General features: G+C 37.9%; 1 protein-coding gene across 1 annotated transcript in view; it reads left to right on the top strand.

Moving 5' to 3' along the window:
* ipo11 (importin 11) overlaps window positions 1–27,413 on the top strand; it is a 135,790-nt gene that overhangs the window by 70,295 nt on the left and 38,082 nt on the right. Inside the window, exons 19-25 of the mRNA XM_079250701.1 lie at window positions 206–319; window positions 2,941–3,056; window positions 5,372–5,448; window positions 23,524–23,603; window positions 23,698–23,778; window positions 26,781–26,876; window positions 27,195–27,308. Coding sequence (XP_079106827.1) covers window positions 206–319; window positions 2,941–3,056; window positions 5,372–5,448; window positions 23,524–23,603; window positions 23,698–23,778; window positions 26,781–26,876; window positions 27,195–27,308 — 678 coding nt within the window. The remainder of the gene's footprint in view (window positions 1–205; window positions 320–2,940; window positions 3,057–5,371; window positions 5,449–23,523; window positions 23,604–23,697; window positions 23,779–26,780; window positions 26,877–27,194; window positions 27,309–27,413) is intronic.

Raw genomic sequence — 27,413 nt, 5'->3', positions numbered from 1 at the left:
AGTTAACTTTTGCAAAGGGACAAACCTCTATTCTAAGACTTTATATGCATCATGCTCATGAACCCTTTGCAAATCAAGTTCTATTTTTCTGAAAAATGAACTTTTCTCAGTTTAAACATCAAATATATATATTTTTTTTAAATGTTGATAAGATGTCATAGTCATACGCATCCTATGTTTCCTCTTCCTTTCCCCTGTGCATCAGATCCGGCCATATGTAGGCTGTCTTGTTCAGTACCTTCCCCTTCTCTGGAAGCAATCTGAAGAACACAACATGCTACGATGTGCCATACTCACTACACTTATCCACCTGGTACAGGTATGTTGCTTCAGCATGTGTGTAAAATGCTGCATTTTCTGTTTTTTCAAAAAGAAATCATGTTTCTTGTTTTACGCCACGCAATTTTAGGTTGGATATTAAATCTGTCACACAAAACTTTGTCAGTGTAAAACTAGATAGATAACTGAATGCACCTGGTAACAGGACTCATTTTACTCTACGAAAACAATTTAAAGATAAACTTTATGGATTGTAGGACAATGAAGTTTGGAGTTTGTCCTAACTTTTTTTTCACATACATAATCTTTGTACGCATACTTTTATTATACATTTGTAACCGTACTTGCTATCCCTCTACTGTGACAACACCTGGATACCGAGATGGTCTGGTACTTTTGGGATGCATTACTCTGTGTATGAATTGTGCTGTTTAAGGTAACTAGATTTTTTTAATCTAAGTGCTTTTAGGTTAACATAGAGTTGGTTGCTTGTCTGAACTTGGCTTGGCTTTTCTGAATGACATATACTGGATCTGTACTCTCACATGTACTATTTCTGTTTCATAACAGCAAATTCAAATATTTGTTATATGCATTTATGACATTGGTGTGGTTGTAGGAAATATAATACGGTGGTTAATTTTTCAGTCATTTGTCTTGATACAAGTTTGGTTTGCACAAAGTTATATTAATACAAAAATAGCTGCAGACTCTAGCTCTATTCCCCAGAGGATTGATGCAGCCTGCCTCAACCTTCAATAAGATTTGGACCCCTATGCGGTTGTGGCTGCAATACTTCATAGTGGCAGATGAAATACTAAGTGATGATGACAAGCTCCCTTTGAGAGGGTAATACAAGAGCACATCTGGCAAACCGAATGAGACACATGATGGTGCACAGCTAATGGGCCTTGGATTATCAAACTGTGTTTCCTCATAGTTGTACTCCAACCAAATTGTGCATGCAGTTGACTAAAGAACAAATGAAGTGTTTTTTAGGTTTATGCATGGTCTAGTTGATCACACAAAGACAACAGAAACCGGATTAAACAGCAAAAGACAGTCACTGTTCTCTGAAACAGCAGGACCCTCATCTTAGTTCTGCAGGATGTAGATGAGTGTGACGTGTGCATTTTGATGATTTGACTTCGGTCCATCTGGGGAGCAGTGCAACCAAGTCATGTCCATTAATGACCTGCTAGCATCAAGTCAGCTGTTAAGCTCACAGAAGCTGGTATATTCACTAACATGTTTTCAGACTTGGCTGAATTTACCTTGAAGTGACTTGCTGTTTGTAATGGAGAGGCGGGGTTGTGCCAAGTGGGGATTGAGCAAAGCTTCTTTTTTTTTCCCTTTTACACCCACGAAGATGCAGGGGAGAGCAATTTAATGTCATGCCATCAGTGAAACAGTGTTGACAGTTCTGAAATGGTACTCTGGATCCTCTGTGCCTTCGTACAGATTAATTCTCCTGCTCAAAGAGCCTCCCCAAAACATACACACACAGGCACACACATTTGTGCTTCCATGACTTCAGGGCACTTTTTTGTGGGTGTTTTCTGCAAATATACAAAATGACATGAACTATGAAGTGATGGGGTGCTTTGAAAGGGCACGGTGTCAGACAGTGGTTAAGTTTTTAGCAACAGCCAGGCTTTTGAGGGGATGTGTGAAAAAGATGGAAGTGATGTTTCAAGGGGAAACAGTTTTTCACAGTGCATAATTCATAAGCATGACTGAACATTGCTGTTGGTAGAAGCTTAAGGTGTGTGAGTTAATGTGTATGCAGAAATATTTTGGATTTTAGGAACAAAAAAAAAGGTGTTTTTTGTGTGTGTGTGTGTGTGTGTGTGTGTGTGTGTGTGTGTGTGTGTAAACTTGTTTTTTGTCAGGTGTTTCTGGGACAATCGAGTCGAATCAAGCCTTTCCTGAATAAAATCCACACTTGATATATTTCTACTACTAGATTATAAATTGTGGTTGAGTTGTCATAAAGTGGCTGATTTAAATTTGTGTAATTAGCTACGATATGCACATATTTATTAGTAGCAAAGAATATTTTAAATCGGTTAAAAAGAAAGATTGTGCACTTCTTACTTAGCCCAGTATTGTCTTAGATGCCATTAAAATCCAAAGGAGCAGTAAAGGAGCTGTGGTTTAGTTCTGCAGTGATTCAATACACTTTTTTCTGTCAAATAATCAAACTTAATGAGCCTCTTCTGTTTTAAAGAGGCCATAAAAACACCATGAAATAATGACTAAACAGCTCTTACACTTTTTAAAGTAGTATTTTTAGCCAAACTAAAGACCTTGGATTTAAAAAAAAAAAAAAGCCATTACATATGAGTCCTTTTTTTATGGAGAGGGAGTGGGGACTCCCAGTTTTATCCAACTTATCTTTTCTACATAGTCACAGCTCCCTTACCAGTGGTGGAGCATGATGATGGATTCGAGAGCAACTATTTGTCACTGCTGTGGTACATTGAACTTTTATAAAACTGTAGTAAAGTCTGTACTGCTGTCTTCAAACGATATGCAGAGAACTTTAATAAACCCGAAGCACAAACAGTTCAGTTTTTACCTTCCTTGCCTCTATCTTTTATCAGGTTGTCATTTTCAGGCATCGACTTCGCTGCATCTTTGTGTTTTTTTTTTCTTCAGGGCCTTGGGGCAGAGAGTAAGAACCTGTACCCGTTCCTTCTTCCTGTCATCCAGCTCAGCACGGATGTTTCTCAACCTCCACATGTCTACTTGTTAGAGGATGGACTGGAACTTTGGTATGGATGTACACATGCAGTACACTAACACTCATGAATTACTGTCGAAAATGGCAGACATTTGTAAACCAAAACATTAATTTAATCTCTTCCATTTGCATGAATTTCCTGTCAACATTCCATTTTATCTCTTACTCCTTTTCCCCTTTGCTCTCTTGTTTCATTTACTTATGAGTCTTTTGTGTCAAATTAGTCATTGGTCTAATTTACAACCTCATGTTGACTACATATTTAAAACAGAAATGCAAACACTGCGCAGATAAGTGGTTGGTAATGAACTCCTAATTACCTCTTGTTTAATTTGCCTCCTCCAGGCAGACACTCCTGGTGGACAATGAATCTTCTGCTAATTTATGTGACTCACAGTCTTTCATTTATTCTACTGTTTTGGAAGCATTTCGTTTTAAGGCCAAGTAAAGTACCTGCTGCCGAACAGTACTTTCTCTGTAACTAATGCACTCCCAACAAAAGGTTTGCTTTGGAAAAAAGGAAAATTTGTTTTTCAAAGCAACAGTCCTCTCTCTCTCTGTTTTGTCTTTTATCCTGCCTGATAAACAGCCGTGCCCTGTATATGTTTGTTTCTTTCTAAGTCAGTGCCATTTTCTTTTGCTTTAATCCTTTATAAGTTGTTTTCTTTCACTCTCTCTCTTTCTCCTTATCTTTCTCTTTCTTTCCTTGTATCTCTATATCATATGAATGTGTTATCCTCTGGAATAGATCTTAGAGAAATTGACCAATTTTGAGGTTTCAAAAACAAACAATGGAGGCATCACAAATTTGGGTCTTTAAACATAAAATAGCTCCTGTGTGTTAGATACTCACACTAAAGTCTTGTTTGTGGACATGCACTGAAGCTCTTTTGTACATGTCGATAGGCTAGCTCTCAACAAAACCAAAAGTTTACAGTGTGTTTGCCTTGCAAATAAAAGGTTTTTTCCTTACACTGATGATTACACTTGCAAACACGTATACATGCATGTGCTTTATTTAACATACATGTAGTCATACATACATGTTTTAGGAAGTTCATCACTTTATTCCAATGTTTTGTGTCAGGACAGGATTTAAAATAAAAACAACTGATCTGTACCAGGTCTGAAATAAGGTAAATACAGCCTCAGATAAACAACACATTTTACAATAAATGTCAGTATTTATTTAATGCTGGGCAATAATTTAGAAGCGATGTGTGGATAAACTAAATACATCCCATGATTTAGTGGTTTGTAGAACAACATTTTACTGTTGATCATTATGTGAAGCACTTTGAGTTACATGCAGTGGATAATAGTGCAGAGGAGCAGGAACAAGACATTTTTGAGAGAGGGTTGTCACTGAGGGGTTTCAGCCATTTTATGCCCTCTTTACTTAAAATGAGCTGGTCACGTGACCAGTTTGGTGACGTGTAAATGCAAAAAAAAAGTGGTTCCATTACACTTTCGCAACGTACTTCTTTATTGATATGTCTGTCAAAGCACCATGGTTGGTTCAAATGTGTTCTTTCTGCATATGCACAAACCACATGGAGGGTGGGTGAACAAATCAGTTCAGAGTTAAAGATTTTAACTACATATTTTTAAATCTTTATTTCACAAACACGTCATCGAATAAGGAGCCAGAACAAACTTTTTCCTCCTTTTTCTGCTCAGATTAGCCGGACATTTCAGAAGCCAGTACTTTTTTTTTTTTTTTTAATTTTATTAAATGTCCTAAAGGATGTAAACATTTAATCTCTTCTTCCCCACCTTTTTTCTGGTCTATCTTGAAGATTAACATTTAACATGCTAACATGTGACTGCTACTTCTTACTTTCTTCATTTCTATTAGACTTCCGTACAGAACTTCTATCTAAACCCAAATTATGTTGCATAAATTGTCAGTAGCCAAAATGCCTAGATGTATTTTCTTTTGCTTTTATTTTAGAACAAAGTGTGAAAACTTTAAACACTGTCAGATAGACATAAGATTTATGCAGTCTATTTCTTTTGGTCTGATTCTTTGTGACACTGAACAGAACACTAACATTAGTTCTTTTTCTACTTTTGTCTCTTTTTTTCCCCCTCTCTGCTGTCCGCATTCTTCACCATGCATTATGTTCATCCACCTTTGTAATTCCTATGCTTTCTCTGTCCTTGTTGACTCTGTAATATGTCCTGTTGTATTTCCCATCCCATTTTCTTTTGCCACCTCCAATCTACATCTTCTGCTCCATTTTCTGGCAACCTATCCCATTCCCCGTTTTATCATTTCCACTTGTCTTTCCTCTTACTTCCCCATCTGCACTCTCTCCTCTTTCACTCCCTCTCATTGTGTAGGTTGGTGACTTTGGAGAACAGCCCAGCCATCACCCCAGAGCTACTCAGAATTTTCCAGAATATGTCGGCTCTACTAGGTGAGCTCGCATGATATTTCTTTGTTTTACTGGATATGTACGAAAACTAGTTTTTTTTTTTCTTTTTTTTTTTTTTTTTTCACGTCCCTCCCGGCAAGAATTTTGAATCTGTTTTGAGGCGTCTTAGCGAAATCAGTAAGATAAATCAAAATGAGGAATGATGTGACTGTAAAGCATTTTGGATTATTTGATTAGGATGAGACCAAATTCAGGATTTCACCACGAACGGAGAGAATTGTCGCTACTCAAATTGATAGAATAACCCAGTATTAAAGTTGTTAAAATTCCCTGGGACGGACTTAATTTCCAAAGCTTCATTACCTCGGGCTATTGTAGCTTGTGAAGATCAGAGTTGTGGCAGTTTGTAGTCCCCTCAAGCTACCCAAGCCACTATTCTACATCTGTAGGCGGCTGTGAGGGGTTGCAGATTGAATTGAGCTGGCTGGATGATTTATCACAAGCCCAAAGCACTGGGACACCTCACATGCTGTTTTGTGTGTGCGGCCTTCAGTGTGATGAGGAACAGTGCTGATTTAGTGTCTCCACACATAACGAATGAGTTAGATTAATAGAAGCAGTCATGTGTTCTGATTGGCTCGCTGGAGCATTTTATAACTTATTGTGCAGATTGGGAATCTGTGGGATACAGAAAAGCAAACGGCTATGGAAAACCGTCATGGATTGAAGTAATGGTGGAGGAGGGAATTAAGAGGATCAAGAAAAGGGAGAGCTTGATGAAGCATAACAAGGAGGCAGAGGATAAAAAATGTATTAAGACATGATGGCTGGAAAATTTAGAAAGAAAAGCTGGCCTAAAAAGGAGAGGTTATGCTTTATGTTTAGACCTGGATGGATGGAATGATAAAGGAGGTGCTTATCTCGTCCTGAATAGCAGCAGGCAAATAAACAGCTATAGTTTGTTGGTTTATTTTGTGCAGAGCATCACCTGAAGTCATGTCAGAATTTAGACACAAAAACTGAAAAAATTCACAGGCAGAAGCTGAAAGGTGACAAAACAAGTATTAAAACGGATGAGAAATCTAGTGCAGGCTATGCGGCCAGAGGGGGCATCACTGAATCAATCCTTAATGAAGGCTCTGAAATTTCTCAAAGTTATTCATTTATTCCTGTAAAGTAAGAAGTTGACAACAAATTACATTTGTAGGAAAATGTTTTCTGTGATTGCTGATGATCACTGCACAATCATCAGCTGACAAATGACTGATTTATGTGTCCCTGACAATGAAGTGATTTTTATAATGTTGGGCATAGAGAGTCACATCTGAAGACATCAAAAGCTGGTGGTGAAGTGCAAAAAAAAAAAAAAAACCTCACCAAAACAAATAAAAACACAGAGCCGTTACTCTGCCAAGGTCAATTCCTTGATTTGCTATTTTTATGGAAAGTTATTTTGATGCACACCAAAATGTTCTTCCCGTTCCCATGACATCTGGTTATATTCTCACTAAATTTGTGAGATTACAATCAAGAGCAACTCCATCTCACCAGGCTTCAGGCTGTCAGCCTGTGACCACAACACAAAAGTTCAGACCAATCTGTTTTCAGCACTGGCTGCTTAATACCACATACCTACATCTTGTCAGAAGGTAAAAGATTAGCTTCTGGGTCTATTGAAAAATAAAAAATAGACAATTATACTTATCGTTGTAAATGCACTTAAAAAACATCCACATTTCTTGCCATTCATTTTTAATATGCATGAGGTTCAAATGCAAGCTGTGCATGAAATGTCAGGTTTATAATTTAGTTCAGAAGTATTCAGTTTGGTCCTACAAGGTCGGGAGTCCAGCAAGTTTTCAATGTATTCCTGCTTCAACATACCTCAATCAAATTAAATGGATCTAACAGCCTATCAGGTTCTTCTTAATGACTCATTAATTTGAGTCACCTGGATACATGGAAAATCTGCTGGATTACAGACCTTGTAGGACTGAATTGAGTACCCCTGGTTTAGTTCCTGTTCCCTCCTCATCCCAAAGTTTCCGTGGCCCAGACACTCACTCTTAAAAGTTGTTCCCCCCCCACGCACACACATATTATGCTTAATTGGCACTATTTAGATTGCTATCAGTTATTTTGCTAGCTAAAACGCCTGTTAGCTTGTCATACACTTTAAATAAATGGCACAATTTTTTCTTAAACTTGTCAACAATAAGTAAACAAAACTGTTTCCAGTTATAAAATTGTAATAATAACTTGTATTTGCCCCATGCCTGGTGAATATAAAAAGGAAATAATCTTTTAAAGAGTTATTACAACTTATAACATTTTGAATGACAAATGGCTGTGGGGCTGCTGTAGTGAAACGATATCTCAGCACATGTGGTCCCCTCGTCAACATGCCAATGATCAGAGTTAATTTATGGAGCTTACCCTACCAGTTGTTGGTGTTATGAAGTCTGTTAATCAAAATAAGATTAAAAGCAATAACTTCCACCTTCCAGAAAGCTCTTTGACTGTTTCCTCATTAGTAACACGTTAGACTTCTGTCATTTTGGCTTCAGTACAGTAATGCTCCACTTTGTGGCCTGACTTAAAAGCAGAACGCCAACAACATGGCTCCTACATGACTCACTCCTAATACCAGTTTCTGTGTATACAACAGAGACCTGTACCTACGTCTTTTTTTACATTTCCTTTTAGAAGTATGATTTTAACATTTCTCCAAGAACAACATGGGATTAGTAGAGGAAATAAAAAAAACAAACAAAAAAAACCCCAAAAACGTGTACATGCATCGTGAAAATCTTTAATCCCTTTCCCAGCTGTTTTTGTGTCATTGTACAGCCATTAGAAAGGCATCAACTTGATTTAGGAAGATTTGTTTTATTAAGACCTTTCAGTGTTTGGTAAGATTTTGCATGCTCTGATGCTGCACTTACATCCCATTTGCTCCCTTTAATACAGATGGTGTCATGTCAAGAAGACAGACTTATCTTTCACGATTAAGTGCGTCGCCATGTCTAAGATTATTTTAAGCTCCAAAATGTTTCTTTAATCTGTGATAGTGGTTATTAACTTCCTATTCACTCATAGCTAGACCTATCATCACATTTCTGTCAGTGCTGGAGAAGAGTTGTGTTGCACCAACTCATCATCTTGGTACGGGGAGAAAAGATATCTGGCTTGTTGGTATTCTTGAGACCATCATAGTCATACAGAGACACTAATCGCAGGATGCAGTGGGGGATGCTGCTCCAAAGTCACTTTGCAAGACAACTTGTCGACAGTAGAGGGGAGGTTATGAAGTCTTTGTCCCCATTTGACAGCAAATATGAATATTGTTTTTGGAGGTCTTTAAAGCTGAGGTAGGTAATGTTTGGGGGCTAGCAAGGTCTGAAAGTAGCACCCTGTCTTGCCCCCCCCCCCCCGTCTGGTTTTGCTCCTTGCGTGATCCGAGACTTTTTTTTTTTTCTTTTCCCCCCGCCAAGGAAGTTATGTTTTTACCAGTGTTTATTTTTTTATGTTCAAGATAACTCAAAGAGTTATGGATTGATTTTAATTAAATTTTTTTGGAGTGTTTGGAAATGTGGAAAAGAAAAACAGATTTAATTGTGGTGGTGGTCCGGATCACCGTTTGGATCCAGGAATTTTTTAAATGCCGTGGCGGAGGTTTGCGCTCTCCAAATACTTTTCTAGTTCACAGCTTTTTCCACCAACTGTTGCCTAGGCTGTTTAGTGGGAGGAGGCAAATAAACCGAGTCGGGGAAATCCTTCCTGCATCTTCTCAGCCATGAAGAAGCTTACAAAAGATCAGAAATGAACAACTTCAATTCAGCCTGAATGTTTTGATTGGTCAGAGTTTTTACAGGTTTACAGTAAACTGAGGGGTCTCACTACATTTCTCAGTGTTCATGATTACAAAATGTAGACTACTATCAGGACGAGGTACCACTTCACCCAGAGTGGGAGGAAAAAAAAAATGTCTCTGAGCAAGATTACCTACACCAGTTTTAATAGCATTTAGTAAAATAATAGGCAGACCTGCAAAACAAATCGATGTCAAAACTAACCATTTTCAGCTTGTAGAATGCAAGCATGAACTGCATGCATTGTACATGCAGAGAGAAGGAATATAAACTTACTGTGTACTAGTGGCATATATGTTGCCAGCAGTCATAGTCTGGGAGTCACAAGACAAATGATTGCTGTATAAAGACGGAGTGCTTTAAGAGTGTCCCCTTCCACAGACCATGGAAAGTCAGTTCCTGGCAGTTCTGCCAGCCATATGTGCGTATTGTTGCACTGATATTTTATAACTGCCAAAGTTTGTTTTTCCCTCCTGAATAAACGCCCCCCTCCCTTTTTTTTTTTTAAAAGCTCAAAGTCATCATTAAGGCAACAGAAGTGACAGATTTCCGCATGGCTCTGATTTTTTGTTTTTTTTAGCTTTCAACCTGCAAAAACCAGTGAATGTTGGGAAAAGTCTGTTCCAAGAGGTTGTGGTGATGTAGTCTCACAACGAGAAATGCTCCAGAGTGACACCTTATTATAGCTCAGGATTCAGGATATGATGCAAGCACACATACTTTAGAACTGCTTACAGCACATTGAGAATAACTTACAATTCTCCCAACCAGCTTGGATGGATGATTGATTTTGTGTTCAGATTGATCCATTCATGTTAAAGTTTACACACAAGAAAAATGAACTTGTTACAAAAACAAAAAAAGTAATAAATTCAGTAAAACAGACAATTTAATGTGTTTAATACATCATCCATTGAGAGTAAGTTTAAAAGCACCATACTGGCTTACAAGAAAAGTATCTGAATTACTAACAGTTATCAGGATGCATCCTCACTGGCCATAAATGCTTTTAAAAACATTGGCTCACTCTGTCATTTATAACTAGAGCTGGCTGGATACACTGCATTGCTGCAAAGTGTGTATTCTCAAATGTAGCCGTTGTCAAACATGTAGAAAGATTCAGGATTGCATTGTATGTGTGAAAACAACTCAAGAGCTGTTGGCTGTTAAAGGGTTTCTCATTTCAATATCACCTTTTATATTCAGACTTTTTTTTGGATTGGCATCCAGTAGCTCTGTAATGCATTTTCAACATTTAGTTGTTGCTGTCAAGGATTTAACCACAATATCATGCAATACTACGACAGCCACCGTTGTCATGGTATTGTGTCATCTCATTTATTTCAATGTGTGCCTTACCTAAACTGACTTATTATCCTAAATCTTTTGTATGTCAGAGTCATAGATGTGTGTTGCATTAGTCCTGACAGTGACAGCCCTCCATGGTGCCTTCTCCAAGGTTAAAATGATTTGTAAAACTAAGCTAGGCATTTCCCAGACTTGTTTTCATGTTTCTTCATCTCTGCAACACCGTCTGTTCTAAATATATTTAAAACACAATAGTCAGGAACCCTTTTTAACAATTGGACCTGAATGATTCCAGGATGTGGTGCTTTCAGTCTGTCTCTCAAAAATAGTCCCTCTTCTTGACATTGTTGTCCAAAGTCTCATCTCTGTACTTTGTAAATGCTTTTACCTGGTAATGTGTGTGCCATTTAACATTGTTATTTGCTGATACATCAATATTCAGATAATCCATTTAGTATAAAAGGAAATTAAAAATGATAAAAATTTGTGATTGATAAAGTATTTTCTCCTCTTTAATAATACCAGTTGGCATATAATTAAAAAGCCTAATTACCTCTCTTTGCATTAAGGTACAACTTATGGAATGTGGGTAGAAACCCCGAAATATGTCAGTAATATATAATACAACGTGCGTTTGTATTAATAAAAGTGAGAAATTGTCAACCAAATGCATTAATTTAAACGTGGTCATCACAGCAACAGCAGCACTCTGGATTCTTTCTATAATGTGTCGCCCATTGGTGTCATGTTACTGGGAAAAGCACAGTTCTCATGGTAACATAAAAATATTTGAAATATGATTATCACCTTGAATTTAATTAACTTGTCACAGCAGATCTTTAAGAGGAAATTTCAAGTGTCCATGCTTGAAGGAAGAATAGATTATTTAGAAATACTTCTGTTGAGTACAATTATCATTCCAACAAAATAATTATTATGCAGTGCTTGCATTTTTTTCCCCTCTTTTTTTTTTTTCTGGGGGCATATTTTAAAGAAGAAAATTGTCGAAGAAAGTAAATTGACCTTAATCTTTTATGTTAATCCTCCACCAATCATTATCTCTGGCAGGCTTTCACTCGAACGTCAGGTGGTTCATTTATTTAGTCCACGGAGAGCCGTGGAGGGATGTGAGCCATTGACAGAGTTGGGCTGGAGAGAATGTTGCAGCTTGCCAGGTATGTGGCCTGGTCTGTGTGATAACGAGCCCTGTTCCATCACTGCTAAACTGGAGCAGCAAATTCCCTAATTAGAATATCAGGAGCCTTGCTGCGACTAAATTGTTAGACTCGCACTACGCTTAGTGTCACTGTCACTATGCTCTGAACGATGACAAGTTTCAGTTTATGTGGTGCATCGACTGGTATTGATGTAGAGTGTGAGCACGCTGATTATTAGTGAGAAAGAGATGGAGCTAAGGCAAAAAAAAATGGATGATGGACTGTTGGAGATGGAAATAATGAACAGTGATTTTAAAGGAAAAAAAAAAAGAGATAAAAAAAAAAAGTCTTATATAGAGAATTCATCATTCAACATTAGTCTAGCATCAGGGGTCCCTCACTCCCCATGGAGGTCCACAGAAGAGCAAAGGGGGTTGACAGGGTTTTAACTCCATAAAGCCTGTGTCTTTATTAAAAATTAAGGCTATATTCACACAGGTGATAATTAAGGTTTAGTATCCACCAAAGTGGGTTTTTTTTTTTTTTTTTTTTTTTTTTTTTTTTTTTTTTATCTGTTGGACATTGATTTACATGACAAACGTTTTGGAAGCCTGAAACACTTAACTTCTAAAAACAGGTCCTACACTGAATAAATACACAATACAATAATATTTGAAAACTTATATCCTAAGTCAAAACTGTAATAAGCTACTTAACATCATTAATGACAGTTTTGGTCATGTACTTTTTGGGTTTGTGAGGTCCACAAGCTAGTAAAGCATGAAGCCAAGCAGGATCACAGCTTGTTGGGAGTTGCCCAAAGGAGGCCTGCAGTGACAATTGGTTGGGAACCACTGGACTAGTACTTAGTTGTCTGCATTGATTAATTGTTGGCTCTTATTGTTGTTTATTAATGTGAATGCCCATTGGGAAAGTTGGATAGTTGTGCTGCTTCTCCAAATGGTTATGCAATTGCGTATCAATTATTCAGCATAAAAGGGCATTCACATTTGCTCTTCTGCAAGAAGAGCACTTTTCTTGTTTTATTAGTTTTCAGAAAATCATATTCTGAAGGATGGTGACTGCTGGCAGGACCAATCTTTCTATCTTGCAGTGAACTTGACAAAGCCTCTCAATAAACACATGCATCTTGTGCAGCATTCTTCTCTGTACAACCAGCTCCAGTGGCTTTCAGGTTTGTTTTTTTTTTCTAGCATAGAAGCAGCCTTCTTGATCTGTTTGTTTGGCCTCTGATGCTGCTGCCCCAACAGATGAAAGCAAAGCTGAATGCACTTTCCACAAACGCATAAAGAAAATATGCAACATTTTGGTGCAGACATTGGATGATTTTAACCTCCTTTAGAGGCAGAGTCTGCTCTGTACTTTCTTGTTACAGTCAACTGTGTTGTCCAGCTGAACTACAAGGTATTAATACCCCTACACTACCCCTATCTGTTCTGCTAAGGTGTAAACATGTTTCTGTTCCAGCACCTGCTATTTCTTTCTTTTATTTAGTTCACAGTTGCCCAAGTCCGTTCCTTAAGATTTACCTTCTTAAAACCTTTAGATGCATCCCTTCTCCAACAAACCTGAATTAAATAGCTGTTCCTTCTTCTGCATGTTATCCAGCTCTGCCGAGGCTACGTAACGAGCCATTCATTTGACTGAGTTGCTGGACAAGCACACCTGCTACTCACGCCCATAATGTCATTCTCCATCTTGTCTCCCTTTCCTTGTCAAAATACAAGAAAACTGCTATCTCAGGTTCATAATCACGTATCTCTCAATAACTTACACATGCATTTCTGATCTGGCTTTCATGTACTTCACAGCAACACAACTGCTCATGTCAAATCAGAAATGACATTATGGCTGCTGCTTTATGGCTGCTTTACCTGACAAGTCCCTCCATAAACCGCACCCAGTTGAAAATTCTGCTGCCTGTGTCATTTCCGTAAACCCCTCCTCCATCATATACAGTATGTATATCCAGCCATAGCAGTTATAGATAACTGGTGCTGCCGAGGACTCATCAAATGATCTCCCCATGAAGGGAGTGTGAAAGCTTTTACACTTAATTGCTCAGCTAATATGTTTCATGGGTCAATCTAGGTATTTCCATTAGAGGATAACCTTTTTATTTCAGGCTCAACTGAAGGTAATGACTTTGATTGTAGCTATCAGGCAGTGAGTGTATTTGGCCGTATTTAATAGAGAGAGAGAGAGAGAGAGAAAACTGCTCCAATTATTATATATCTATCAAATTGGATCTGTCAGCGTTTATTGTGGTTAAGGTAAACTTTGGTGTTGTGAACCACAGTTATTCTCTTCTTGCACTTTTGAATTCTCCTAAGCTTTATATGCCCTGTGTATCCTTGAGCTGTTGTGTCACCAGAGTGCAAAAATTCCATTTTTATTTGTTTTATTTATTTTTCTGGGCACAACACTAAGAGTTTTTTTTTTTTTCCCCTGAACTCTCATCATAACAGTTCTTTTATACATGGGAGGTCTCCTTGTAAAGCGGATTTTTGCCACTTCATCGCTTCCTTCAAGCGTGATTACTCATCCGTGACTTCAAAGATTTCTTCAGTACAAACGCCACGGGAATTTCTTACTTACTTTGCTGCTGTATCTGAGGTCTCTGTGGACTGCATCCTCATAGGATTTTTATTTACTTTTTTCTATCACTTTCAAGTTAAGTTTTTTTTTTTTTTTTTTTTTTTTTTTTTTTTTAACCTTTTCATCCTAGGGACTTTACTGATTTGAGACTCTCTCTAGTTGACTGAATGATCCCAGCAAACCCAATCTGTGTTTACAGCACATCAGTGCAGAGTTTTGCACAACATATTGGTATGTTATGTTTTGCTGCTTTTGCGTTTATAGCAAAAATTGCTTTTGAAGATGACCATAAATTCCAGCAGTACCCCGAACACACATCGGAGGTAGATCGGGAGCTGCCACCACACTTGCATAGGAGGTTAATTTTTCTCTTAATAGCTGAAGAAGAATAGCAATTCTTCTCTTGATAGCTGAAGCAGATTTTGCAGCATATGCCATGGGCAATGAAGGATGCTCTGACTAATCTAAATCAGTGCCTTAGCAGCTGTTTTTGTGACTAGTTGATTATGACGCTACGTGTGTGCTTTTGCATGGAGAGTGATTGTATTCTCCCGTGGCAGTTCTTTGAGAAAATTTAATTGCATTTATCGTTTTTTTGGGAGAAAAAAAAGTCTAATCAGATTTGACATTCTGTGGCTTTTCTGATATTTTTCTAAACATCTAACTTTTAAGGAAGATAAACGGAGTAATATTGAGTCATTTAGAAATATATCAACAGTGCAAGTTGATGCATGCAAAATGCATGCAGTTTGGCAGGGGTTAGCTCATTAATTTATAGGATTGAGAGAAAAATTTAAACTGTAATTAATTGTAATTTTTCAGTTACATTTTTTTTTTTTTAGAAGTCCTAAACTGCCATCAGCTATTGCCCCTCTTCAACATTACCCACAACTTGATTTATATACTACAATGCATCAACTAACTCAGCTAAACTTACTCTACATCACACACAAGTCCTATAATGATATGGTTGAAATGAAAAATGTACATTTGGACTTTATTGGACCTAATAGATGAATCCTGATTCATAGGGAAGCAAATTCATTCCTCTCATCCATAATAATTGGTTATGCCTACTTGTACACATAAACTCCTAATATTGCTGAATTGAAAAGAGTTCAAACTAGAAAACAACCTCCCCTTAAGACTTCAAGTTACATAAAGTAAGATGTATATATCTATATAGATATAATCATATAGACTTTCCTTTCATAGGTGGCATCCAAGCAATTAGCTTGTATGTCAAACAGTGTATAAGGCAAATAGATGCTTTAGTTATGAATGACATTTCTTAGCCTAGCATTAGTTTATCTTGACCAGCTGAGCAAAACTAACATTTCTGTGCCATGTGCTATGATCATGGGACTAATTAGCTAATGCCCTTAGACCTTGCCAGGTGCTAAACTGTGGAAGGCAATGGCCTCCCGGATAATGCTATGTCACTCATCAGCTTTGCTACTACGTCTGCTGGAGGGACGTTTCAGTGGCCCTTAGTCCCAACCTTGGGGTAATGCTTCAACTTTCTAAATGTACTGCCAGTCTATGTACTGTTCCTAATGGTTGCAATTTTCTTTGCGCTTACTCTTTCTGTTGTTTCATTTTTAGCCCCACTTTAACATTTTCCCTCACAATTTTGCCAATATTATGTAAGTGTAAATACCTGATTAAGCTAGTTTTTGAGGATCAGCAATTGATTAAACAGCACAATAGCGTGTGCATTTTATTAGCAGGTGAATTGATTAAGCTAGTCAGTCTGACACCAGACACGGTTGCATTTTGGGTCCAAGATTTCAGCATCCCCCTGGTGTAGACAGACAACTCTCCCTTTCTCTGAGGCATGTGGGTCCAGGAGCTTAAGCTTTGCTAAAGTGCATTTAAACAGTGCTAAGTTTACCCTGTTTAGTAATACCTCGTTGCATTACAATTATTAAGCAAACACATAACTGGTGTGTGATGTTAGTTGGAGGTAATGTAGATAAAATGCTCATATTTGCCATCTGCCTCCCTCTGCCAGTCTGCCTCTCCAGCAAATAAACCCTGCAGTGTTAAAACTACTCTATATTTTTTAGCATTCTGGCATTTCTCTAATTTAACCCCCGGGACATTTTCACCTACTCTTAATAGTCTGCCAGATTAGTCCACATTTCTGTTCATTTTGGTGTTTTTGGCACTTGTGAGTGTGCAAGTTATGGTCCATTCGCACCCGCATATTTCACTAAATTCCCTCTGATTCAGTTGGGGAATGCAGTATCTTACAGACTGAGATTACGTTCATGCGGCACTACTCAAACAAATCGGACCTTTTAATTACCGTGTCCCACTCTCTGTCAGAAAATGGTGCTGCACCAAGTTTTACTGAAGAAGACAAGATACACAATGAAGAGGAAAACTTGCTCATGTATTGGTTAATGCGGAACAACTTTGGTTTCTAAAGCATAACAGTTAAATATGTAGTCACAACAGATCTTAGTGGTCTTGGATTGGTCATATTTCTACTATGTTTTCCAGACTTCTTCCACGCCTGACCGCGAGTCATTTTTCCTGTCCAGATCCACCTATCATCCCATGCACGCTGTTTTGGTTGTGTTTACCCATGATATCTTGCGCTGAATGCATGATGAATTTGTAAACTGGCCAAGTCTGCTTGTTTGACTCGAATCAGAATTTTTTTGCGCATTCAGTTTCCCAAGCTTAGCCTCCTCAAGCTTAATTCTGTAGGATTCACTTACTGATAGATGTGTACTCTAAAAGAATAAGACATCTGTTGGGGCCCAGAGAAAAAAATTATGATGAAACTCCCACTTTTTCCTCATTAATCTTAGCTGGTATAGTGCACAAACTAAACACAAATGCCTTACATCAAACAGCGCTAGTTATTTTTGTCTTAGTTGATTTTTCCCAATGTTTCACTTCATTTCCAGATTTTTTCCAATACAACATTTTTAGTCCAGCCCTGTAGTTTTCCTTCCATCTGAACTGGAGTAGCCTTTTAACTGTGCCTCAAGTGTTGTCGCTCTTAGCTGACTCATAAATGCCCCCTTACATGTTTGTGCCAATCTGAGCCTTTGGGGACTTACTGGTGGCATCTGAGCTCAAAGTAATATCAGAGAAGTCGATCAGCTGTCGCTGAAGTGTTGCTGCAAAAGCAGCTCAGATGTGAAAGACCACCCTGAGGCCACAAGTGCTTTCAATGATCCTGTTGTTGTGGATTCTAATTTCTTGATGCAGTTCATTTGGGAGTTACATTTAGTTTAAACAAATAACATTTTAGTAAATGCCTTTTTCTATTCCAAAAGAACTGAACAGTGATCAGTGATCCATGTATTATATAGTTCTGAACTGACTTTAGGAAGAATGATGATTAGATGTACATTTAAAAAAAAAAAACAAAAAAAAAAAAACTACTGATGAGCATATTTTCTTTGAAACATCAGTAGCTATTCTTCTCTACATTACATCACACATGTTGTTATTTACATCATTTATACGTCATTTACACCCACAAACATATGCAAACAAACAGAACATTTAATACAACTCAATGCAAAAACAAAAAAGAAGAAACAAAAATCACTACTATTTATAGTTATTCGCACAATATTTCGAGTCATACTTTAATATTATCTCTGCTCTTTCATTATCAGAAACAGCATCAGAACCTTAATTCTCTCTTCCCATTTTCATTGGTGTTGTCATTGGAAAAAATATGTTTTGCTGCAGTTATCGCCACAAAACATCAGAAAGGAGGGGAAAAAAGGGAAATGCATTCCCTGAGTTGTAAGAATTTTTTAAATGTTGTCAGAATTACTAAAAATTCTGCAGCTTGATATTGGGTCAGATGTATATTTTATATTTATTCAACTTTTAATATTTAAAGGTGCTTTGAATTTCTCCCTAAACATCCGTAGTACAAAGCAAAGACTCCGACCATGGCTATGTATTGTCAACAAATGCACCAAATTTCTCTTGATACAATTTTTTGGGTAATTTGTGCAACTCTTTAGCAGTACTGCTGACCTGTTGTGCTCTCCATCTGCAGCAAAAAATGTATTTTCTTGCTCAATTTCCACCAATCCATCTATTACTTTCGCCTCTCCTTTTGAGAAAAGGAATAGTGTGACCAAAGGAAACAGTTTATAGTTGTTAAGCTTTCATCTTTTAAAATGCTCCACAGTCCATTATCCATGCCTCAGTATACTACTGCATGCAATAGCTTCACATTACATTGCTTTTGTTTCTTCTGTACTTTGCACATTTGCTTGTTTTTAAACCCATCATTATTTCCATTTTATTCACTCGTGCTCTGTATGGGTTTTTTTCCTCTAATTTGGCACCATACTACGGTATGTGTGTAGTGTTGAATATTCATACAAGCTGATGTGCTGAGTAAATAGGCCCTGGAATACATTACTTACTTGACCAAGTAACAGATGGCTGCATATATTGTCCTCATTACCTTATTATGGTTGGCAGATGGCCCACGAAAACATATGGCATAGATCAACATTAATACCACTTGTTTGAACCTGCATATCAGACTGGACTCTTCCATCTTCTTCCATGCAAGTTTGACGAGTAGATGCGTTGTTGATTCAGGTTTAGATGATTTACAGTATCGACTACACTCTGCTTTCTTTTAAGCTGTGGGAGACGGGACATGATTTGGTTGAAAATGGCATGCATCTGTACTCCCACCTACCATCAGCTCAGTGCAGTGTAAAATGTGTTACACAGTGAAGACTGTAGGTCATGTAGGTGTGTGTCTGTGTGTCCATCCCTTTAGGAGACTTTTATTTTGGTCTACTCTATTGTCTTCTCAGCTCTCATTTGTCTATGTGCAAACATTCTCATCTATATTGTGAATTTTCGAACTGAGCTCTTTATTTATTGTATTATACCTGTGGTGCCGCTCATGAATCACTGATTTTCCACTTCATACTCTTCATAAATTAAGGTAGTGACAGTGGCTCAGGTGGTAGAAGCTGCTTGTCTTGTGTCCTGACCAAGCGGCAACCTCCGGCGGTTAAAAGTGAAGCCTATGCGGAAGTGCATAAAACTGCAGTTCCCCCCTCATCTGCTAGGGGCTGGTCCCAAAACAGAGCGAATCCTTATAGACTCATATGTTACAAAGGCCAACTTCACAGCAGAAATAAACACGTTTACAGCCTGGTACAAATATCAATTTTCAGTTTAATAGGTCAGTCATGATAACTGTGGGGGAAGTGAATTTTTTTTTAAGTTGCGCGTTTAAAAGTAATTTAATCTTGAAATTCAGCATATTTAGGGGAGTGTCCTTTTGATTGACAGGTACCCAATCTTCCACTTCAAGTAAGAATAACATGGAACAACCGCAGTTTTTAGCCGGTTAACAACGTGACTTAGCTTTAGTCCGCTTACTTCCATTAGCTGGTTAGCTCCTGTTCTCTCTGGGTTAGCTCAGTAAGCTTTTAGCTTTTAGGCATCTCGGAGTTGTACAGGAGTACAAAATCGTTCGATGTCAGTCATCCACCATGAGGCATACAGGCCCCCTCTCAGCTCTACCTCTTTGCCCATTTTTGTATTTTCTGGGCGAGACGACACACATGCTCCTGCCAAGATGGCGATGGTAGGAACTGCCCACTGAGCTTAAATTCAGCTCTTCAGAAACCTATGGGTTACGTCACGGAGGCTCCTTCCATCTTTTTATACAGTCTATGGTCCTGACGGTCTGAGGTTTGAGTCCTGCTCCAGAGGGTTGTGTCAGGAAGGGCATCAGGCATAAAACATATGCGAAACATTTAACTGCGAGATGACTGGCTGCATTTTAAATTTTTGATATGTATGGATAAATGTTCCTGAAAAATACATGAAATCAACTCTGGGCTTCCTGAAGAATCAATTTTAGGCCCAATCCTTTTTAATGTGTACATGCTGCCTTTGCGGTGTCATTAGGAGTATGGATTTTTACAGCCATGCTGATGACACTCAGCTTTACATTGCCGTGTGTCCTGGTGACCTAAAGTTAACATCCTCCTAATTTGTATTTTAGATATAAAGCCATGAATGGCACAGAATTTGTTGCAGCTCAATCAGGGCAAAGTTTTAATTATCAGTTCTGGAGACAAAAGAGAAACTAAAAGTCATACATTTTTATTCCTCTTAACTCTTTATCAACTCTGAACTGGATTTTATTCCACTCATTAAAAATATAAATGCAGGATTTTTTCAGCGTCTTTTAAATTTACCCATTTCTCTTTCTTGCCAGCGCAGATGCACTGATGCATGCTTTTATATTTAGTAGATTAAATTATTGTTGTAGTGTGCTCTCAGCTGTGGAACAACCTGCAGGAGAAGCTCAGGGCTGCAGAGACTAATAATATTTTTAAGGGGCTCAAGATCTACATTTTTAGCTTAGCTTTTCACAGTTTTTTTTTTTTTGCTTGTTTATTTTTGTCTTTGTCTTTTATTATTATTTTAAATCCTATTTTTATTAACTGTTTTTATGTGTATTTTGTTTATTTTTGTTGCTGCTTTTGTTTATAGGTTTATTTGATTTTTGTTAGAACTTGTTGACATTTTAACTCTAGTGTTTTCTTCATGGGGAATGCAAGGTTGTTACCATGGTGATCAGCTGTTGATCTTGCACTGCAGCCCAATGGCTGTGGCGTTGACCCCGCTCTGCCATTATATATGTGGTTCCTGTGGTGGCACCTGCTGTAGTCATGGGTGGACCAGCTCCTAGTGTTTCTCTTTCTCATTTGGTTACCCATCAACTGCAGGAAACAGTTTTGCCTATACTGCCTAGGGTGCCATGGAGATTGATTGTCTAGCTCAGAGTTGGACAACTGTTATTGCATATTAATTGCACATTTCTCAAGTGCATCGCTTGTATGACTTAAGTTCAGGGGAAATACACTTTAAAAACCCAGATCTGTAATGTGTAATGATGTGAAACTGTACTTATAATGTAGTTTTTTTTCTTTTAATCTTTTTGCGAGTGAGGTTGTAAAGCCACTTAAACATGTAGTGTATGATGAACTCAGGAGGAAAAACAGTCTTTGAACTGGAAGGTTGGGCGATTGATTCCAGGCTTCCGCTGACTACATGCCGAAGTGTCCTTGGGCAAGACAGTGAACCCTAAATTGCCCCCTCTGCCTATTGGGGTGTGTTTTTGTGGATGTGCCTCGTAGTGTAAAGCGCTTTGAGTGGTTAGTAAGACTGGAAATATACCATAATATATTTTATTTTGGCTTTAAATAACTTAAATACATATGTATTGCGTTTTGTCCAGGTCTTCTATGTTCTCAGGTCAGTGGAAACCAAAATGCTTCCAAATGCTGGCCTTCAAACCAGCTGAGTGTGCAGTATCTTTCACTGGTTGCAAATCTAGCTTTCACCTCCTGGTATGTCCATTGTTACCTCCGCCAAGGAGGTTAGGTTTTACCTGGCATTTATCTGTTTGTCTCTTTGCATTCAAGATAACTCAAAAAGCTATGGACGGATTTTCTTGAAATTTTAAAGGAGTTGTTGAAATGTGAAAAGGAAGAACTGATTTGTAACTGATTTGGTGGTGATCCGGATCACCATTTTCATCCAGGAACTTTTTAAAGGCCTTGGTGGAGGTTTGCGCTCTCCGAGTACAGTTCTAGTGTCCCGTTTTCCACCCGGCCACTTTTTGGTTGCGAACTGGTCCATCTCCCGAAAGTGTCTGTGCAGCACATGCAACTTTCATGTTCCTGCCACACTTTACAGCTGTGTTCATGTCATTAATCTTTTTGAAAAATAATAGTTTTTGAACATTTTGAGTATGCCATATGGAAGAAGATGAAAGTGTCTAGTCTGATTGTGCAGGTTCAAACAAGTTGTGTTAATGTTTGGTTATTATTCTATTCTATTCTACAGTCATTTAGCAGACGCTTTTATCCAAAGCGACTTACATATGGTTATTATTTTTATACACTCTGTTAAGAGAGATAATTGGGCAGGTGTGTGTGTGTGTGTGTGTGTGTGTGTGTGTGTGAGAGAGAGAGAGAGAGAGAGGCAGAGACACTAAAATAACTAAAACAGGTGTTTTTTATTTCTTATATACTCTGGATTGTTTTATTTAAATAAGCATAAATTCTATTTAGCATGTAAAGCACTTTGTGTCTTTGTGAGTTTTTGACATGAAAGGTGTTTAATAGATAAAATTAGGCTTGATATTACAAAACTGATGTTTCAAGAGGCCGTTGGCGTTTATTGTAGTGCCGTAGTACCCTTATGGCCTTGGCTCCTGCATGTAAACACATTTACCACCCAGAAGTCAAACCTGTGCACTTCATCAGCCAGTGTTTACCTGTCTGGTCCGAATTGTTTGGTGTGTTACCTCGAGGGCGTTTTCCATCTTGATACATTACCATAACCTTTTCAGGATGGATTTGTATGTATTTTTTTTTTTTTTTTTAAGGATACGCTTCTTGATGTGTTAGAGCACATGTCTTCTTTTGTCATGATAAAATGCTCTGGTTATTAGTGTTTTAATTTTGTAACCTATACTAGTGTCCTCCTGAGATTTCTGTCCACTCTTGCTTTGCGCTTCCTTTTAAATCCCATTTGAGTGTAGCCTCGTGGCTTACAACCTCTGAATTTATGCTTTGTTGGACTTCTGGTCCATCAGAACACGTTAAATTACTGTGCATTGAAAAAAGATCCACGTTTCATCTAGCATTGATCTGTGAACCTTTACTCTATACGATAATGTAAGTTTATACAGTAAAGGTCAAACAAAAATAAAAGATAAAGCAGAACAGACTGTCAGGATAATAATGATGCTCGCCATGCTTTATGATTAAAGTTCAGTTTGTGTAAATGGGTTTTCACAATTTATCTGTTTATTGAGGCATCTATACAGCTTTGTGAACTTTCTTCTGGCTTAGTGAAGATTTTTTTGTTCTGTTGTGTCTTTTGCATCTTTAAAATGTTGAACTGAGTAATTAGGTATGCAAATTTTCCCTTTTATAATCTTTTATTCATTGCTATTAGCGTTGTTAATTTTCTTGGAAAATTTAATTCATGCAGTGGATTTCTCATCATTTTGTTCTATGCAAAGAAGAGAATAAAAACATTAGTTTGACCTACATGGATGTTTGTCATTTAACCATATCTTGGGCAAATTGGTAAATTTCACCATCTTGTTGTTTCAGAGTTAAGCTCCGAGAATCTTCGTACCTGTTTTCAGATCGTCAACGCTTACATTTACTTATCTGCCACCGAGTTCTTACAGGTAAGAGATGCACACATACTTACTGTATCTTTACACAAATTTATGAGTTTTATTCATTTATAAGTGGTCATTTTATGCTGTTTCTGTTCTTCAGAACTATGGAGAATCATTGTGTCGATCCTTTTGTGATCTGCTGAAGGACATCACAAATGAGGGGCAGGTTCAAGTGCTGAAGGTACTGTGACCTCTTTATTCTGCCTTCACAGAGAAGTCAGACCAATTGTATGTGCATAATTTCAGTATTACGCAATTTGTCAGGGCTTTTTTCAGTGGGTTTATGTTTTCTTTTCTTGCTTCTTGTTTATGTACAGGGTTTACTGTACATAGCCCAACATACACCCTTCTGCATGCCTTTTTAATGCGAGACTGAAATGTCTGTGTTGCATATGGATGTGATTTATTTAAAAAAAAACTAAAAAAAAACAGAGGCAAAATGAGGGGGTGTCAAAGTAAACCCTGCTGTGATATGCCTCAGAGCCAGAATAGGAAGAAGTAACAGCAGAACAAGCCCACCTTGTGTGTGTTTTCATGGAAAATCATGGCAGCATTATGGTAAAAGAGTATGAGGACTTGATGAAGCTTAATGCGTGCATGTGACACACAGTGGTATTTAAAAGCTTACACCATCAACACTAAATTATACAAAGTGACTAAATATTTGAACATTGTGTGATCATCATGCATAATACTGTGATACTTATGACTAACTGGGGAGGGATATATCCGATGTATATTTTACATTACATGGAAGCACTGCCAAGTTCTAATCACACCATCTTTTGCGGGCTTTTTGGTTTAGTTGTGAATGAGCAAAGGTCACTTCAAGAAGTGCTGCTTGCTACGCAAGGACCAAGTTTCTTGTATGTACTGCTGGACGAGGGAGGGGCTTACGCAGCAGCTCTACAAGAGTAAATGATACATGCTTTCTTTTAACTCTCCAACATCACCAAAAAAGACTAAATACTAAATCCAGAGAAATAGAGTCTTTCAAATGGCTAAAGGTGTCCTGTAATATGTGAGTGCTTGAAGTTTAAAGCTAGAGTCTCCATGTGTCACACCTCCTTGATAATTCGCTTAATCTGCATCTGGCTTTTTAGCTAATAACCCTCTTCTGGCCGTAATAATTCACCACAATTACATAATGCTTTTCTGTAGACATGCCCATTGCTTCTGCATCTATTATGAGTTACTTCAATATTGTAAAATGTTGACGTTGCAATAATTTATACAAACACCTTGCATGTTGGCCTTCTAACTTTCCTATAATTTCAACCAAATCTGTCATATCTATGATTGTAGAGGAACCCAAAAGAATACCTTAATTGTTTCCCTGTCAAAAGGTGATTGACTGTTTTTACACAGCTCTCCAGTTATCTGTTCATACATGCCAAATCACATGCCAATGACCGCCTTGAATGCCTTGAATATAAATATGATGTAAATAGTTAATCATTGGTGATAATTTAAGCTGCATTTATACATTTTGAGTTAAACTTTCCATTCTCATATTCCAGGGTTAAATGATGAGACACAGAGTAGGATTTATTTATTTATTTATTTATTTATGTGTTTGTTTATGTGTGTTCAATAACACAAATGGCCTTTTCTTTAATCTGAACGGTCTGACAACACGTTGATGGTGATTAAGTTGGGTATAAGTGACCATCTGTGCTGTTCTTAGACATGTTTCTAAACTATGCAAAGTTTCCCTCAAATTATTCGTATTGTCAGCGAAAAACATATAAAAGCAAAATACTGGGTGTGTGTATTCTGTCTTCTATGAGAACTTGTAACCGAAGACCTGAACATTTCCATGTCCTGCCTTTTGAAGAAGATAAGTTTTTAGCTCAGTCTACGAGTGCTTATGTTTTGGGTCCTTCTTGCTTTTGTGTACATGCCAGTGTGCCCATGTGCCTTTGCTTGTCATGTTGTCATTGCAGACTTGTGCTATTTGCACGGCTTAAGTAAATGTGTAAGCAGAATAGCCATGAGACCCAAGAGCTTAAGCTTTGTAAAGCCTGGTGGTGTTATTGAACATCTGGCTCCTGCTATTTCTTTTATCACGAGAAAGAAGGACCAGCAGACACTAAACAAGAATGTCTACATAACACATGGACGTACATGCATAACATACCGACAACAGACAGATCTGAGTAATTAGCATTCATTTGTCTAAAGAGTTCATGCACTGATCTGCCTTGTTGTTTTACAAGTCTGTAATGACGGGATTTAGAATATGTCCTCTCCCAGCTTTAAGCCCCTCTGGAGAGGCCGAATCCCTACAAATCACATTTTTCCTGTCCTGACCTGTTGAGTTTCTTCCAGTGGTGTTGAGTGGTTTCAAGGACACTTTTTCTGCCTGCTACTGTTCTACACAAGTATCAGTCAGATCAGCTCTATATGGATGATATCTAATTGTATGCCAGGACTGACACCTTACTACTATACACACAAGAATATCATCTCTACCATTTCTTTGTCTTGTCCATAGAGAAAACTATAGCACCTCCTCTGATTTTCTAGAAAGACGTCCCTTAATTCCATCATTATAAATATGTGTAAGAAAATTGTTTGCCTGATGATGCATTGCTCAGGAGATTTGTTTACTTCTTTATTCCCGAGGTGTAAAAAAAATCTAATTTAAGTATGACACCTTTGTGTCCACACATGTCTGAATGTTTCTGAAATGAAGTCTGTGGTCCTTTTCTTATTACATACACAAGAGACGGAATGTTTACTGCTGTGTAATTCAGCCTAAAGCTGAACTAGTGACGAACATCTGGTATATGGTAGCCTTCCAACAATAAAGGTTGTTTTGCTGCATTCAAAACACATCTCAAATCAAAACAGGAAACTTGAGAGTTACTTGTGTAGTTATTAGGTACTGTCTCAGTCCCCATTTCCTCTGGTCTGTGTGGCTGGGATGCGGCTTGATGCCTCTAGTTGCATTCAGGGGCACCACCTGACTGACTAAACCAAACCGATGAATACATTTTTATAGCTCAGACTTTTAACGCAGTTTTTCTCCTTATGTCCCTAACACATGACTGCCTTTACACCATCCTGCGCCTGACCTTTATGCTCAATTTCCACCTCCCTCCTGACTTCTTCCTGTCTGTTTTTCTTCGTTACTTTTCCTGAGTGTCCCTCATCCTTCCTCTCTCTGTTTCTCTGCAGGTAGTAGAAATAGCTTTAAAGGTTAGCCCCATACTGGGAGCCCACATGTTCCAGCCCCTGCTGCCAGCTGTCTTCCGAGGTATAGTGGACGGTGAGGTGAGTTTGCATTTACTTATTTTACCAATATGTACTAAGATTTTATAATGTTTAAAAAAAACAAAAAAAAAAAACAAAACAAAAAAAAAAACGTGATGGTAGTTTTGTAGTATTAATACTGCATTTTACCATTTTAATCATATCAAAGACTCAATTTACTCCTTAAAATAGTAATTTACCTTCTTCCACATTGTCCTTTTCTGTCACATAAAATTAGATATGTAGTAACTTGTATTGATTATTGGTTAACTTAAAGCCTATATGTCATGTGCATATGATTTTGTATCTCAAGCTTTGATCACATATGTATAATTACAGCGGTATCCCGTGGTAATGTCCACCTACCTCGGCATCATGGGCCGAGTCCTGCTGCAGAACTCCAGCTTCTTTTCCTCTTTGCTCACACAAATGGCTTCTGAATGCAACCAGGAGGTGAGGCTCAGTGTATACTCTCATTTCTGGCACCTCAGCACTCGTCTCTGCAGACGTGTCTCAGAAATGTATCAGCAAAGTGGCTGTTAAAAACGTATCATACTC

This window comes from Telmatherina bonti, assembly GCF_933228915.1.
Source record: "Telmatherina bonti genome assembly, chromosome: 13".
Taxonomy (NCBI): domain Eukaryota; kingdom Metazoa; phylum Chordata; class Actinopteri; order Atheriniformes; family Telmatherinidae; genus Telmatherina; species Telmatherina bonti.
Note: the sequence above shows the minus strand (reverse complement) of the source record. Positions and strands in the feature narration are given on the sequence as shown.